The sequence below is a fragment of the Dipodomys ordii genome, unplaced genomic scaffold (assembly GCF_000151885.1).
Source record: "Dipodomys ordii isolate 6190 unplaced genomic scaffold, Dord_2.0 Scaffold10, whole genome shotgun sequence".
NCBI lineage: Eukaryota > Metazoa > Chordata > Mammalia > Rodentia > Heteromyidae > Dipodomys > Dipodomys ordii.
Window position 1 is genome coordinate 7,984,607 of NW_012267226.1, and position 17,229 is coordinate 8,001,835.

A 17,229-nucleotide genomic window follows, 5' to 3' on the forward strand; every position below is an offset into this window, starting at 1 on the left:
TTTAATTCATAAAATATTTGTTGAATAACTTGTGCGAGGAGCTGGGGTTGCTGCGATTTTCCCTTCTCAGAACCAACACTCCCTAGTGAACTAAAAAGTCCCTTTCTCTAGTTAAATTGACTTCCGCTTTACAGGGGAGACATTTCTGGACCTGCCACTTAGCTGTTCTTGGACTGGTAGAGTAGGGACAAACGGGGAGCATTAATGGGTTTCATAAGTGACTCATTTGATGATTACTCCATTGTTTGAAGAGCTGGGTATTATGTAATCCACACTCCCCCCCTCCTTTTTTTTTTTTACCCCTAACAATCTGGGATTTTCCATCATTTTGTCAACCTTCCTGGAGACATGATGATTTTTCCATCAGATTTCTTTTGGCCTCGTCCCGGGGCAATCCAAATTTACCACTCCCTGGTGCTTCAGATGCCCTGTCATTGGCAAGGCTTGGAAGAGCAGCTACAGTGAGCCCTTCTGGTCTTCCTGGGCAGGACCTAGACTATAGGTCTTTTCCTGACAGCATGGCTGAAAAGCAAAGGCACTGGAGGGAAGGCACTGACTGTCCGTCTTTTGTGCCAAGTCCCTTTCATCCATTTTGACATGCAGATACAATATTTTTGTTCCTTTATTTTTATTTGTATTTATTTTTAATATATTTTTATTTTCTTTAGGTCATAGTACGAAGGAGTTGCCATTTAACAGAGCTGTTTATGAATACAGTGCCTCTGTATAAATCTCCTTTTAACATTCTCACCCACCCTTTCTACCCTACCCTTTCTCTCACTTATCTTAATTTTAGATTATGGATTGAATTTTAGGTTATGCATTTGAATTTTATGTCAAAACCTAACAAAATGAGTACTAGGAAATGGGTATTTGTGAGGTGGGGGGGTGAGGTCAAGAGGAGAGGGGTACAAGAATGAATGGGGCAAATGCATAGAATGCAGGCAAGAATGCATTGTCTATGCCACACAACTGAGGAAAATAAGGGAAGTGGGGGTAGGGGGGATGTTGAAGGGATGTTTACATAAATTGCTTTATTAAATGGTTGAATTAATTATGTAGTAGAATCCTTTATTTTTAAGTCACCCATTGTCATCTTTTTTCCTTCTGTGTTTCTCTCTCATTCAGACAATATTATGTACATTCAAGGATTGTTTTTAACTAGCAAAAGTTTAGAATGTTTAGTGGGGGAACTTCTGTCATACTCTGACCTGACACTCAACCATTTCATAAGTCACTTTCACCACCTAATACACAGAAAAGTCAGGCTTCTACTATTCACATCAGTGAAGTGCATCACTGTCAGGAGTTTTCAGGAAGTGATTAGCTTTTGGGGAGCGATTGAGCCTGATGTGAATTCCAAAGATGTCTGATTTCAACCACAGGTATCTTCCTACACTCTGATCAGAGTCTGCAAGTTCAAAGAGGGCTGGACACAAAAGATACAGGGATAGTCCGGCTAATGATGACATGTTTGCCTGGTGACATTCTTTTGATGTCTCATTCTTTATTATCTACTTGTTAACAAGTAAATCAAGTTGTATGGAGTTTTACCTCCTTCATGCATGTCAAGTTTGCCTGCTTCTCCTATCAGCATTTGGCCTTTTGAGTCAAAGCCACCACTTTCTTTTTTTAAAAATAATAAGTTTTTTTATTGTGAAAATACTGTACATAGGGGTTACAATCACATGAGCAAGGTAATGAGTACATTTCTTATCAAGCATTGTTGCCTCCTCTGTTTTCCCCCCTACCATCCCTTCCCTCCCATCTCCACAACTGAGAGTCCTTCTAACTTGCATTCATACACATCTCCTAAACTGTTCTTTATAGAACACTTCCTAAACTACTCTATAAAACACACTGTGATCAGGCCATTCATTCCTTCACATTAACTCTCAGTGGCTTTCTGTTTTATTTAGGATAAAATACCAAAATGTTCCTTCTTATCTCTTCATCTTTGTCTCTAATTACTCCCTTCCCCACATTATACTGCTTCTGCTTCATTCCTCCTTTTGGTGCTAGTATGTATAAAGTCCCCCTCAACCTTTCCAGTCTCATACCTTTTATTTATTCTGTTCTCTTGGACTGGGATTTTGGTCTTCTAACTTTACTGTTCATCAGGATCACCTTTTCTCTGTTCTGAAATCCAGATTTCTGAATGATATCTCATAACCTATAACTGAGTTGGTCAGGAGAGTGGCTGAGAATTTGATCATTTCTAGGTGATGCCTTTCTGGGTACCATATTTTGAGAACCACTGGTTTAGAGTATTCTTTTCTTCTTAAGCTCTGTGTAGGTCAGATGCTTCTCTTCTCCCAAGGGAGGCTTTTCTTGATTCCTCCAGATGTGTAGGAATATCTGTTCATATGTTCACATGTACCTTGTACTTAACCTTTGAAGCCTTTGTTGACATTGTGTTTGAGCCTATATCCATGGACTTTTTGAGTGACAACATTTGTTGAAAGAATCAGGTGTCTGGAGGCCGTTTCTATCTTATTTACTACTGTTTCACTGCTTCTTTGCTCATAAGAATTCCTTTTCAGGACCATACAAGGTTCTGGGTCACAAGTTCCTATGTAAATAGTGTATCACTTTCTATAAAGAACAAGGATGTCTGTGAGTTTTAGGCTGTCCTGAAATGGACATCATGTAGACGCTGAGGGGATGAAAAGACTTAGAAAATGTAAGGATTTTCTATTGTTTCACAAAATAAATATGCTTTTACTAATAGCTATGAGAAATTTCCCTTTCTCAACTAAAATTTAGATGGGGATATGAAAATCTCTGTCTTAATGTACTTATTTTGACAAGTAAAAGGACTATAGAAGAAAAAAAGAGAAATGTACTCATTACCTTGCTCATGTAATTGTAACCCCTCTGTATTGTATTTTCACAATAAAAAGAATTCCTTTTCATAGGAAACTGAAAATATGTAGTAACACTAATACTTTCTGTGAATATGAAAGATTAGTAGGTATTATGTTGGGTAAACTAGCAGAAATATGCAGAAAGCATAAACACATCTTGTATATCAGGTTAGGTCATTCAGGTAAGAATCCTTTTCCTTCCTTCCTTCCTTCCTTCCTGCCTGCCTGCCTTCCTGCCTTCCTTCCTTCCTTCCATCCTTCTTTTCCTTCCTCCCTTCCTCTCTTCTTCCTTTCTTCTCTCTCTTCCTCCTTCTCCTCCTTCTTCTCTTTTCCTCCTCCTCCTCTTCCTCTTTCATCCTCCTCCACCTTCATCCTCATCCTCATCTGTCTCCCTCTTTCTCTTCCTCTTTCTCCTTTCTTTTACTTCCTATAGGTCATTGTGGAAAGGCCTTTAAATTTTATCTGCTCTGATGAGGATGTGAGCATGGTAATTTCTCAGTTATCACCTTCAGTGTATCCATATCTTACATTTCACGAGTAGTTAATTACCACTTGATTTCAGTTATTCATATACTTCTTTTTTTCCCCTTACAGACATGGAATGTGCAGATGTTCCACTACTAACTCCAAGCAGCAAAGAGATGATGTCTCAAGCATTAAAAGCTACGTTCAGTGGTTTCACAAAAGAGCAGCAACGACTGGGAATCCCCAAAGGTATGTTGTCATAGCTGGAAAAAGAGACACTGTTGGGCAGTTCTTCAAGCAGGCTCCTTTACAGACCCGGTGTAAGGCAGAGATTAGAATAACCACATGCGAATCAGCAGTAATGGGTTGTTACAGATGTTGGTTAAAACAGATTCATGGACTAATATTCCACCATCACCTGGGCTTGTCACTGCATCTTGCAATCTTAGGACAATAGTTTCTAAGCCTATTTGCACATTTAGATCCCTTCTAAATCATTGAAAACTTTGAAGGCTAGGCCCTATGTTGCACTAATTCAATCTGAACCTTTGGTGGAATTTATAATATTATTTTTATGTGTATGCTGGTACTAGAACTTGAACTCAGGGCGTAGGTGCTTTTTCTCTCAGCTTTTTTCCTCTCAGTGCTGATACTACTACTTGAGTCACAGTTCCACTTTTAGCTTTTTGGTGGCTAATTGAAGATAACAGTACCATGGACTTTTCTGTCTGGCTTTGGAACTGCAGTCCTCAGATATCAATCTCATGAGTAAATAGTATTATAGTGGTGAGCCATTGGCACCTAGTACATCTGTATTTTTTAAGCTCCTTAAATGGTTTCAAACTGCAGGAAAAAAATGGTAAACTTTATTTCAGGATCACTCTGGGCCACCATTGGATGTACTCAGTGAATCACATTTCTTGGGATTTACTGATTGATTTTTCTCTTCTGTGTATAAATATGAAGTTGTTCTTTTGATTTTGAAAGCATTTATTGAAAGATAGAAGACTTGGGTGAAGAGGTTCACTAAGTAACATTTTGTGGACAATTGAGAGCAGAGCTACTTTCCTGTTGGGAAAATAGAAGGCTCTCTTTAGATCAGACCACTTCTACTGCTAGATGAAAGGCTTCCAGCCTAGTCAAACCCAAGCTTAAGGTAGATTCTGTGAATATTGCATGGATTCTTTGAATCTATCCATACACCTTTCCCATGCTTCCACTTTTCCCATAAACCTTGGTGAACAGCAATACCAAATACCCTTGGAAGATCACAAGGCAGAATAAAGTAACTTCTGACCATTGGGTTTTCCAGCATCTCATGCGGTATTCTGCTGGGTTTAAGTGGGTACTATGGCACATTGGTGACATGGGCACTGCAAGCAGTTGTCATCTGAGTTTTTATAGTGCCATTTGTGGGTGTGGTATGTGAAAGCTCAGGTCCCACATGAAAAATACATGTTGTATGTGCTACACAAAGCAGGACCTCTTATATGAAGAGACTTGTAGGATATCTAGTATAATACAGGCACCTAATAATGACATTACCGGATACCATTTGAATGACTTATCATTGCTAATTACTACAGTTATTACTGAGCACAATTGGCTGAGATAAAAATAATTGGGAAAAATGATTGATCCCCAAGCATACCTAAGGGTTGAGAGCTGAGAGAGGCATGTGCAGTCTGTAGAAATCACTGCTTTGTTATTACTGCTATTAAGCCATCTTCCCTTCTCTAAGGCTTTTAAGAATGTCTAATGGAAATAAGGCAAGGAGACAGGAGATTCATGGAAATGTTTGCCTCAGTAGAGGGCAGGGACTATTCTTGCATTGCAGTCTGGCTGATTCTAGTCCCTCCACACGGGCAAGATAGAAAAGGTAGGATGTTGAGGGTGGAGAAGAAGAATCTAGGACAGTAGTCCTGGGCTGGTGCTGCCCAGCTCTGTGGGGCTGGAAGGGTCTTCGGTGACATTCGGGTCTTTCCGTGTTTTCTTCTGAGTCTGATGCACAGCCCTTTTATTTGGACTTTTTCTTTAGATCCCCGACAGTGGACGGAAACCCATGTTCGGGATTGGGTGATGTGGGCTGTGAATGAGTTCAGCCTGAAAGGTGTGGATTTCCAGAAGTTCTGTATGAGCGGAGCAGCTTTGTGCGGCCTGGGTAAAGACTGCTTCCTGGAGCTGGCTCCAGACTTTGTTGGTGACATCTTATGGGAGCATCTAGAGATTCTGCAGAAAGGTAAACGTGTGAAAACAATGGGGAGGGAAGAGGAGAGGAGGGTTGGAGTTGTCAGAGTAGGTAGGGGGACTGACCCAGTTTGGAGGGCTGTTAATGCCATTGTCTGCAGGGGTTCAATCATAGCATAGATGGTCTTCAAGGATACGTGTGTCCTGTAATGCTTGATCAACAGTAGATGCTCAGTTATCTGTTGGTCCTTTTTCTTCTTTGTAATAGGGTTTCAGCCTTTTTAGTGTTTAGCACGATCAATTGTACTCTTGTCGTTTCTTGTGATCTAACCCATCTTCTTACATCTGTGATTTTTTTCTTTGTGACTGAACCATGCTCAAGAACAGTGTTGTCCCCTGTTCCATATCACGCCTGGTAATCCACACTCCCTTGATCTATGGCCATGAAATACTTGGTGATAGGCAGGGAGAAGCTTAGCAGCTCAGAGCTTATTAATATGTTAGCCTTCTCTGCCCCCTAAACTGGACTGGAGGTGCTGCAGTGCAGAATCTCTTTTCCATCTGGAGCAGAGACTGGGGTCACATGAGGACGCAGTGTTGCAACCTTGTAATGACACGGCCTTCCCTACCGGCCTGCTTCAACCTTTTTGGACCAAGTGACTCACGTCCCACAGTCCTGGCTGAGTATAGAAACAGCAGCAGGAGGTAAACTTGGGTGTTTTGGCGCTTATTTTTCTAAATTTCTTCTTAAAATAAATTTCAGTTACCAGCAGTCAGCAGTTGCCCCACAGCTGACTGTAAGCCTAGAAGCCCGCTGCCCTCTGTAACCCAGGCCCACCCTTTCCCTGTGGTCACTAGCTCCAGGCCTGGCTCAGACAGGAGAGGGGAGAGGGAAGGGTGGGCACAAAGCTCAGGATTAGCACTTTGAGTCCATAGAATAACCTTCCTTTGTTGAAGAATGTTCTCCATACTGCAGTGCTCCTAGAGAGACCCACCTTTGATTCCTCCGGGCACAGCAGGGGCCTGCTTCTCAATGACAGTGAAAAATAAATGAACACAGTGATAAACTAGGTGAATCTTCTGGGGCTGGCAGGCAGCTCTGTCTTCCTCAGTCCATGGGCGTGTTCACTGTGTAACTGCACCCACACCCACTCCTTGGTGTTGACATGAGTGGCTTGTTTACAGGGCAAAAGCTATGTCAGGTTCCTTACTTGTCTAATGTATCTGCTGACTTCTAAACACAAAAGCTGACCGTGCAACCCAGACATATTTGACTACTCTAATATTTCCCTCTGTTGGGCATCACAGAGTTGCTCCGTATTGGGGGGAAAGGATCAGCTTACCCCTGATCACAAGGCAGAGCTAATATTCTTCCAATGTCTCCTTGTTTCCAAAGTGCTTTACATTTGCTCTTTGGATCCTCAAAGTAACCCTGGGAGGGAAGGGGTGACATTGTGTAAAAAGAAATGTACTCTATCTGACGTACGTTGCTGAAAGCCCTTTGTACGTCACCTTGATATAATAACAATAAAAAAAGATGCAAAAAAAAAGAGCCCCTGTGAAACAGGCAAGGCAAGGAATCCTTGTCTGTAAAATGAGGGTCAGGTTAGCTGATTTTCTCAGTTATCATCATTCATTTCCTTGAATGTTTTTTTCATTTAATTTCTCTTTCTTTCTTAATATCCTTTGAAATGTAGCTTCCTGCCCTGTGTTTTTCTTCTGATACTGTGGTCTCTTTGGGTGCGTTTGGCTCTAAGACAGGTCCAACTTACCTTTCCACAAAGAAAACAGTATAAGGGAGTTTAAGTGAATTAGAATGTAATCAAGTAAGTTTTTGAACAAAAGGAAGACCATCCTGCCCAGTGTTCCCCTGTGAGATGAAGTAAAAACCATCTCTGTTCATATTCACATACTTGAAGAGAGGAGTAAGATTTCTGCACCGAGGGTACAGCCTCTGTTCTGTAATTAATCCAAAGCAACAGGGCACCCAAAGAACATAGCTGATTGGGGTGGGGTTGAAGGTTAAAGGGACAGGGGATGTTATAATCTGATAAGCTGCTACAGCAGTTTAATCATTTTATCTCAACTGGGAACTATTTTTCTTTTTTCTTTTTTTGTTTTGTGCAGGTATAAACATGTCTTCCCATCAACCCTTGCTCTAAGCAGGCTATCAAATACCTGAGGAAAACCCCAAACCAACATACTCGCTTTATATCAGCAGCTGCTCCTCCTTCTCCTCCTCCTCTTCTCCTTCTCCTTCTCCTTTTTCTTCTTCTTCCTCTTCCTCCTCTTCTTCTTCCTCCTCCTCCTCCTCCTGCTCCTCTTCCTCCTCCTCTTCCTCCTCTTCCTGCTCCTGATCCTCCTCCTGCTCCTGCTCCTCCTCCTCCTTCTTCAGTGAAATACATTCAGAGCCTGTAAGAGTCAGAGACTATCACATTAGATTCCAGAGTAAACACTGGATCCTGAGCTCACCATGGCTCAGGGGGAAGCATTTCTATCTGAAGTTACCCTTCCCTCTCTGTTCCTTTCGTGTTCCTAAGGAAGAGCACCTGAGCAGTTGTGTTATGTTGCTCTTTGGGTAAACATGCCCTCATAGTTTACCCACTGGTGCTACCTTACCAGTGTCTTGCTTCTTGTCTGGGCCTGAACTTGAATTCTGAGAGCAATGAGAAAAACACCATGCAAAAATCAGACGTCTGCTAGTAGTAGAGGATATGTAAATCTACCTGCCTAAAGATTGGAAAGTATTTCTGAAGTGTCTGTATTGATCACTTTAAGTGCTGGGTGTTGGTAATCTCCCAAGATATCATCAAGCCTTTGATCCTAATCTCTAATGTGAATATACCCTTAGAGCAGAAAAAGACATCAGGCACGAGGACAGAATGTCGTCCGCTCCCCCCCCCCCTTAGCGATTACTCACGGATTCGCTTTCCAAGATATTTCATCCCATTTTGCAGCTACTGAAACAGTAAAATTAGCCATACTCGTGATCTCATCCAGAGACAAGGCCCCAGTCAGGAGCAACTCAGACACTGATTCAGTTGACGAACTTGCAGATTTTTTTAAAAAAAGGAGTTGAGATCATTGCAGTCCTTGATTCCAAGATCCTCCTAGGCCAAGTGTTGCTTGCATGTGCATGTTGACTTTAGTTCATTCATTACTGTCTCTTACAGAGGATGTGAAACCGTACCAAGTTAATGGAGTCAACCCTACTTATCCAGAATCCCGTTATACCTCGGATTACTTCATTAGTAAGTTCCATCTCTAAACCTCAAACCTCTCTTGGCTCTCTATAATAGGGTCTTTCTCCCCTCCCCCCACTGCTGTGTATCTGAGTGGATCTCAGTGCTCTCTTCATGGTAATTCTATGGAAAATAATGTTTTCTTAACTAGAGACTTTTCTTTGTGATTTATCTTTATTAATTCTCACCAAGTACAAGAGTTCAACTTATGTGCAGGCCTTATTAACCTGAAAGTTCCTGCACTACTCCTACCTCTCTCTGATCAGTCTTCAACAAGAAAGTCAGAGGGGTAGCCTTGGATCTTAATCAATCCTGTGGACTATAGCAGCCATTAGAAGGCTGGAATAGGGGACCTTGTTCTTTCCTTTTATCTGTTATATATAACAATATTTCCTCAGAAGTCCTTAAAGGTGTCCCATGCATCTTCACATTTTACTACAAAAAAAAGAACCGTCTCCTTTTTAGCACAAAAACCTAACTATGCCAGGTACCAGTGGCTCATACCTGTAATCCTAGCTTCTCAGGAAGCTGAGATCTGAAGATGGAGGTTTGTCGCCAGCTCAGGCAAGAAAGTCTGTGAAACTCTTATTTCCAGTTAACCACCAAAAAGCTAGCAAGTAGTGGAGCACCAGCCTTGATTGAAAAAGCTAAGAGACAGTGCTTAGGCCCTGAATTCAAACCCCAGTACCAGCGCACACATGCACAATAATAATAATAGAACCTAGCTCCAATATATTAGAGAGGTGACCAGAGGAAGAGTAGAGTGTCGGAATATTCTTATCTGATGGCCTTGTTTTCAAAGGTAATCTTAAACAGACATGTTTTCATTTTAGCTTCTTTATTAAATTTTTAATTCCAATAACAACATTACTATTAACCACTGTCTATCAAGAGTTCATCAGATATCAGATGTTGGCAGGCATTTTTCCATATATACTGTCATTAGAGCTCTGTCACCATACTCTGGGAAAGACTGGAATCAAATGTGTTTTATAAATGAGGAAATTAAGTCAGAAAAGGGAAATAAAATCTTATCAAGGACTGTGGTTGCTAAGCAAAGTAAAAACCAAAGACTTTTTAACGTATTTTCCTTTTGTCTCTAAGGTAGCCTGCTCATTTCACATTGTGGGGCTATTGCGGTTGGTAAAGTACTGCTTGGTTTAGGTCCAAGTCTTTCCTCTCTGCAATTACCAATATTCTGTTTGCAGGCTATGGTATTGAGCATGCTCAGTGTGTTCCTCCTTCCGAATTCTCAGAGCCCAGCTTCATCACAGAGTCTTACCAGACGCTCCATCCCATTAGCTCAGAGGAACTTCTGTCTCTCAAGTATGAGAATGATTACCCCTCAGTCATTCTCCGGGACCCTCTTCAGACAGACACCTTGCAGACAGACTACTTCACCATCAAGCAAGAAGTTTTAACCCCAGACAACATGTGTATGGGGAGGACCAGTCGTGGTAGGTCAAATCTCTTCTCTAAAAAAAAGCTCTTGGGCTTCCAAGGATTACATACTTTTATGAGTTTTTCTCAGGTCCTTCCTTTTATTTATTTTGCTTATGTGTTAGGTCTATGCCCTAAACCTTCTCATCCAAGAATGTCTAGATATTAAGACCATGGTATTTCAGCCATATCTAGCATGCTGAGAGAATTCTTGGTTCACGGTGGCATTTATTCAAGTCTGACAGACTTGAATAAACAGTCGAATATCTTATTTGGGTAGAATGTTTTACCTGAACAACAAATCTCATTGAATTTGGTTTTTAAAAGTACACTGGATTTTTGTAGAGAGGATTTTTCTTGAGGAGAACAGAATAAAAGAAAAAATGGTTTCACTAACCATCTTGGGGAAATCTGGCATCTGTGTGTATCCTGGTATTCCTCCCAGAGTACTCCTGGGTAGCTTGGTACCTGGGTTGACCCCTGCTGCTCAATCATGGACGTTAGCCTCTTGTGATAACTTTGGTTTGGGAAGATACAGGATGGTTAACCAATGGTTTATTCGGGATCACTCATCAACAGTGTGGTGAAGGTGTGTATTTAGGTAGAGGACCGGGGAAAAGAGGTGGCTTGAAGCTTCCAGAAGCAGATACTCCTGTTGACAAGGGTATTATAAAAGTGATAAAACATTCACTGGCAGTGAAGAAAATGTTTCAAAATAGAGCTGGCTGGCATAAAATAAGAAGGAAAGTAAAATATACTCAACTTCTAAGATCAAGCATCTCCCAAGTTCTGATCTTCTTGTTTCCGAGAAAAGTGCAATCTCTTCTAAGGGAGGGGCTTATTTATCTAGGAAGAGCTGGCCAATTTCAGGAAAGATAAACATTACAACTTTTCTGATGGATAAATAGGAAAGAATCATAAATAGGAAGAAGAACAGGGAAGGAGAAGTCTGAGGCAAGTTTTCCTTTGGTCACTCGGGCCTGCCAGTTTGCTCTTTCTGTTCAATGGCTGACTGTCTGGTACCCATTTTGTGGCCTTTCATTTTGCAGAGAGCCAAAGACCTGTTTGCTTGGGTGAACCACCTGTTTGTATCATAGGCCAATACACATTCTCATCTTCTTCCCATGTTGAGGCTTATGCTTTCTCCCAGCATTCTTTGCACAGGGATACCACCAGGTTCTGCACAGGGAAAGTCCCTGAAAATCAGAGCCCATAAGGGCCCTTCTTAGGGCCCCTGGAAATTTGTTTCAGACCAAAGGGGATGGGCGGGGCCAGATTTGCCTTCCTCTTTCTGTCTTTTATTTTTGGATCTGTGTCTATTTAAATGCATGCACCCAAGTAGTAAGTGTGAGTGTTTCTTCTTAAGCAGGTCAAAGCATCAGAGGAACTTTCTGATCAGGCTTTCTCTGGATACATGTATGAGATTGAGTTGTGGGTTTGGGGTTCATCCATCATGTTGTACATCTGGGTAGATCTACTTGTCACGTTGCTTTAAAATCACGTCTGACGTTGCGTTTGTATAATTGCCTCTTCTCCCTCTCTTTGCTCTTGTTTCTTGGTTTTGGTCCCCACCCAACCCCTTCAAAATCAAACTAATGATTATTAAACCCCAAATAACCCTTACTATGGGACATAAAGTATTTTTCTCTGAATCTACTTTCCTACTCTCCAAGCTAAATTTAGGCCAAACCTTTAAGGGAAGACTACTTTGTGCAAGTCTGCTCTCTGGATGTTGGAAGCACTATAAACACTATAAGCACTGATTCCAAGGGTAGATTGAATCCGAAAGGGTGGTGTGATTGGTTTAGACTGAAAGCATTACTGTTAGCTGCCTATTAATGCTCATGGTATTTCTACGCTGCATTATAGTATACAAAGTACTTCTATGTTCCTCTTACTTGGACTCGGAGGACTGTCTTTGTGTTAGTTTTTTCAGTGGGTTCCTATGAGCCAACTCGTCTACTGTTCTGAGTGCTCTGAGGTCTGTTTGATGGATAGCTTTAGACAGATCTTGCTTAGGCATTTTTTAGAAAAGCTACCAAGTGGATGTCTTCTAGGACCCTTGATTCCACATATGAGCATAGTAGCATAACTGAGCATCTAATCCAGTTGGATTCAACCCATTGTTGGAGAAAATACCCATACGTGGAGGAAAGCTCTAGGATTATAAAGTGGAGCTAAAATGAAAGCTGTCTTTTTGCCATAAACCTCATTTCTTATCCAGTTGTGTTTGCTGATGTTTGAAAAGTTGCCAGAGAAGGGTTGGAACTAGCTTAGTATGCTTGATTATTAGGACTATTTGGGTAGACAGTTGTCTTGCTTGTGGAAATTCTGATCTCTTCACATCCAAATATAAAAATGGCTGATAGAAGCAGGCTTAGTGGTATATGCCTATAATCCTAGCATTTGGGAGATTAAAAGAAGAAGAATTGCAGGAGACAGCCTGGGCTATATAGCAAAATTCAGCACAGCCTGGCTTACATAGTGAGACCCTGTCTCAAAAACAGAAATAAAAAAAGGCCAACAAAGATATGAATCATTTGAGGAAAGATAAGCATTGACCTGGTAGTGTGTTCCTCATTAAGCTATACATCCTCTTTTCTTAGGCTTTAGTATGTTTTTATCTCACAGAGAAATTTAATGACCTTTGGCCTCAATAGCTGGTGTAAGCAAACACCTTTTTCTAAGATTCCAGGAAAATTTCTGTTCTTCTGAACAGAGGCATGGTACTCTGCTTGTGGGCTGTTTTCCAGAGTCACTTGATGGGACTTTTGGAAAGGACAACTCCTTCATCTTTAATAGCAATAAAATAGGTAAAGATCTGACCCTATGGGTAGGCTGGATCAGCCACACCACAAAGCTCTTTGATTTGCCTTCTTTTGAAGGTTACCTTCCTCTGAGTGTCTGGAGAGAGGAGAATAAGATGAAATAGACAGCCCCCCTTTGTAGTGTAAGCAGAACTGGAAGAAATAGGAGGTACAGACAATTTACAGCATTGATGCAAGTACATTTGTACATTAGTCTTAAGTGTATTTCATCTGGGATTCAAAATAAATTGGGGGAACAGCTCTTTTTTCTATGTTTTTGTTTTAATTTTGGTGCCAGTAGCAGGGATTGAATTCAGGGCCTCCTGCTTTTCCTAATTTTTTCAAGGTCTGGTACTCTTAGCACTTGAATCACAGCTTTATTTCCTGCCTTTTTTTGTTGGTTAATTGGAGATAAGAGTCTCCCAGAATTGTCTTTGAGGCTGGCTTTGACCTGGTATCCTAAGATCTTTTTGTTGGTTAATTGGAGATAAGAGTCTCCCAGAATTGTCTTTGAGGCTGGCTTTGACCTGGTATCCTAAGATCTCAGCCTCCTGATTAGTGAGGGTTATAGCCATGAGCCACTGTTGGCTGGCATTATGTATTTAACTTTGATTTGCATGCCTGCTTATGTTTAAGTTTCATGTTTTTAAACAATACCTAGTGGTATATAGGAAAGAATACACTCAATATTTTACATGTACATATTCTGGGATTTAAAATTTATTGATAGGACAGTCCTGAACAACTGAAAATTGATTTATAGGTCTTTCTGCATAGCCATCTGTCATGGGCTTTTTTCCATTGACAAGTGCTGAATTGAGATCATCCTTAGGTTGCCTAAAAAGCATCTGACCATAGACTTTAAAATAGATTCTTAAGATCCTTCTTAGCTCTTCATTGTATTTATTTTCTTCTGCTATTTTTTATTAGCTCCTATTTTAATGTTTTTTAAAAAAATATTTTTCTTATTTTTGGTAGTGGAAATTTCTCCAAATGCCATTGTGCAATCCTTACAGCTGTTTATAACCTGGTTTGGGAAATTAATAAACTTGCATGATCTTGTGGTCAGTTAAGAATGCCTTAAGCAACTCACACACTGAAAGATTTCTGATATTGCTATGGGCCTTAACTCTTTCAGCAGTCTTTTTGTGTGTTTATCAATTAGTACTGGGGCTTAAACTCACTGCCTGGGTGCTGTCTCTTAGCTTTTTCACTTAGGGTTGTTGCTCTAACTTGTACCACAGCTCCCATTTCCAGCTTTTTGGTGGCTAATTGGAAATAAGAGTGTCATGGACTTTCCTGTCTAGGCTGGCTTCAGACCTCAATCCTCAGATCTCAGCCTACTGAGTAGCAAAGATTACAGGTGTGAGCCACAAGTTTGTTTTTGACTGTTTTTGTTTTTTCTTTCTTTGTTTTACTTTTTTCAGTTGTTGATACTTTCCCAATGAAGTATGCATAATATGTTTTGAAAGGATAATGAATATGGCCTTTTAGTTTAAAAAAATGAGAGCATTAAAATACTAGAAAAAAAATGAAATGACTTCCTTTTGTATTTGAGAAGGTCTAAAGGAAAAATATGTATTTCATTTGAAATGGTACATGGCAGAATCTTAAATACTAATGCGTTAGTTCCAAGGTCAAGAAAGCCTAATGGAAACTCTGTTTTCTTCTTATGATCAAAATCTGTTGCCAAATTGACTTTTGAAATCATCTGATTGACTTGGGATGGGGAAAGAATTCAATCTGACATTCCTCTGATGTGTTCATCACCTCATTGGGTCTAATACATTAAGCCAGAAATCCATAACAGGTATAATGTTCAATTATTAAGTTTGTGGCTTTGGAATTCTTTTTAAAAAGTATTAAGTATTTTTGTCACCCATTCCTTGTGGCTTTGGAATCCTTGAGGTCCTAAACACTGCCTTATTTTTCTGGCAGCTCTGAGCAGCCCTTGAACCTGAGTACCTATACTAGGAACTGTAAGTCAGGCAGCAGAATGGCAGTGGGTTTTTCAGATTGCAGCTCAGTCCCTTTCCTCAGAGGAGATTGAAGATCTCTGAAGCTTTTATTTCCCTGGGCCCCTTTCCTTCTTTGATCCATCCTACAGATCTGATTAGCAGTCTCTCCTCCATAAGAGGGTTTTTACAGTTGTTTTTTTCCCCAATCCCTCCTCCCCTGTCCTCTTCCGACCTCTCCTCCTTTATCTCCAGGAAAGCTCGGGGGCCAGGACTCTTTTGAGAGCATAGAGAGCTACGATAGTTGTGATCGCCTAACCCAGTCCTGGAGCAGCCAGTCATCTTTCAACAGCCTGCAGCGTGTTCCATCCTATGACAGCTTCGACTCCGAGGACTACCCTTCTGCCCTGCCCAACCACAAGCCCAAGGGCACCTTCAAGGACTATGTGCGTGACCGTGCTGACCTCAACAAGGACAAGCCTGTCATTCCTGCTGCTGCCCTGGCTGGCTACACAGGTAGGCCCTCTCCCCACTACCCAAGTAGCCTGTCTTCGGCTTCTGCAGGCTGGGTCACTAGAAATGCTGTACCATGTCCTCCCAGAGACCAAAGGGCACATTCTTTCTTTTTGGTGGCAGTTGGGAGATATCTCTTAGAGGTCTCTAGTCTCACAACACACTGTGCTTGTGAATAGCCATTGATTATTTTTTTAGGGGTGGGAAGAAAATAGAAACAGTTTGTCCTAAAGGGTTATTTCCAAGCGTGGTAGGAAACTTACATTTTTGGATCTTTTCCATATCTGGGGGAAGGGAGCTATGGTGATTTGGAGTTCCTGGAAACTCTTGTCTAGTGGCCTGGCATCCAGGGATTTTTCCTGGCCTGCTCTTGGAAGGTCTTTCCAAATACAAAACCAGAAACGGCCTCTCTCAAAAACATGAGTGAATGGCTGCATGGTCGGCTGTGGTAAATTAGTTATCATGAGGTTTGCTGTTTGAATGTGAGAAAAGTATCCCAAATAAGTCCAGAGATATCCTGGCCTTAGATAGGAAACTTTTCTTTTAAAAAATACTTTGGTGCCATTACTGGGGCTTGAACTCAGGATCTTGTACTCTCACTTGGCTATTTTTGCTTAAGATTGGAGCTTTACCATTTGAGCCACAACTCCACTTCCATTTTTTGTTTTTGCTAGTTAATTGGAGCTAAAAGGTCTCATGTACTTTTCTGCTGAGGCTGGTTTTGAACCATGATCCTCAGATCTCAGCCCCCTGATTAATTTGGATTACAGGTGTGAACTACCAGCACTGAGCCTCACCTTAGTTTTATGATTGATTTTGTTCCAAGAGGAAACTAGGATTAGAGTAGCAGTGAGTGAAGGCAGATCTCAGAGAATGGAAGGTGCCCATTGAAAGCCTGGGCACTGAGTGAGAATCGAGTAAAAGAGCAAAACAGCATTTGTGAGTATCTAAGAAATATCCAAAGAGTATTAATTAACGTATTAATCATCAGACCCTTTCTGTAAACTTGCAAAGGGTGTTAGGTGTTTTTCTAAGCTCAGAAGTCTGGGCCTCTACTCTTTCTTAATATCCTCCACCCTGACCATGTGTGAAGGAAAATGAACAACAAAGTCTGGGTTTTATTGACCTATCATTCTGATCTAAAGAGTGTGCTAGGTTTTATTGTGTTCAGGGACATCTCAGGATTTTTCTTTATTTTGTCAAGGAAAACCAATTGACTTGAGAACAAAGCTCAAATACTTAGGAAAAAACAAAGATTCTCCCTCCAAAGATCAAAAGCCCATAGTGCTGTTTATTACATGAATGGTGCTTAAGAATCATGTCTATGTTTTGAAATTGGTACTTTGGGTAGCACCAAAGGTTAGGAATAGCCATTAGCCATAAAAAGAGCTTCAAGTTCCTACATTCCATGCTCTTCTCTGGAATACAGTCAATAGGTAGGGATTGTCTGTATTTTAAGGGAGTCTTTTCTCATCTCTGAGAAATTATACTGCAAAGTTTATACCCATTTTCATTAAAGACATCTGGAAGAAGAAGATATATGTGAAGAGCCTCTCTGGATGTTCAAGAGAACTGGGCCCTCTAGTTAAGACTAAGATTCTAGTTGAATGCCACGAGAAAGTGGGAAGGGGGGTAGGACTGTTGAATTGGGAAGAAAAAGCCTGAGCTCTTAAAATCATTGACTGGATATTGTGTATTTATTTCTTCCCTCCCTCCCTCCCTCCCTCCCTCTCTTCCTCCCTCCCTCCCTCCC

The 17,229-nt window shown here is 41.0% G+C and overlaps 1 protein-coding gene across 1 annotated transcript in view; it reads left to right on the forward strand.

The window, feature by feature from the left end:
• Ets1 (v-ets avian erythroblastosis virus E26 oncogene homolog 1) overlaps window positions 1-17,229 on the forward strand; it is a 76,766-nt gene that overhangs the window by 37,073 nt on the left and 22,464 nt on the right. Inside the window, exons 2-6 of the mRNA XM_013009680.1 lie at window positions 3,462-3,581; window positions 5,371-5,571; window positions 8,693-8,770; window positions 9,970-10,218; window positions 15,219-15,479. Coding sequence (XP_012865134.1) covers window positions 3,462-3,581; window positions 5,371-5,571; window positions 8,693-8,770; window positions 9,970-10,218; window positions 15,219-15,479 — 909 coding nt within the window. The remainder of the gene's footprint in view (window positions 1-3,461; window positions 3,582-5,370; window positions 5,572-8,692; window positions 8,771-9,969; window positions 10,219-15,218; window positions 15,480-17,229) is intronic.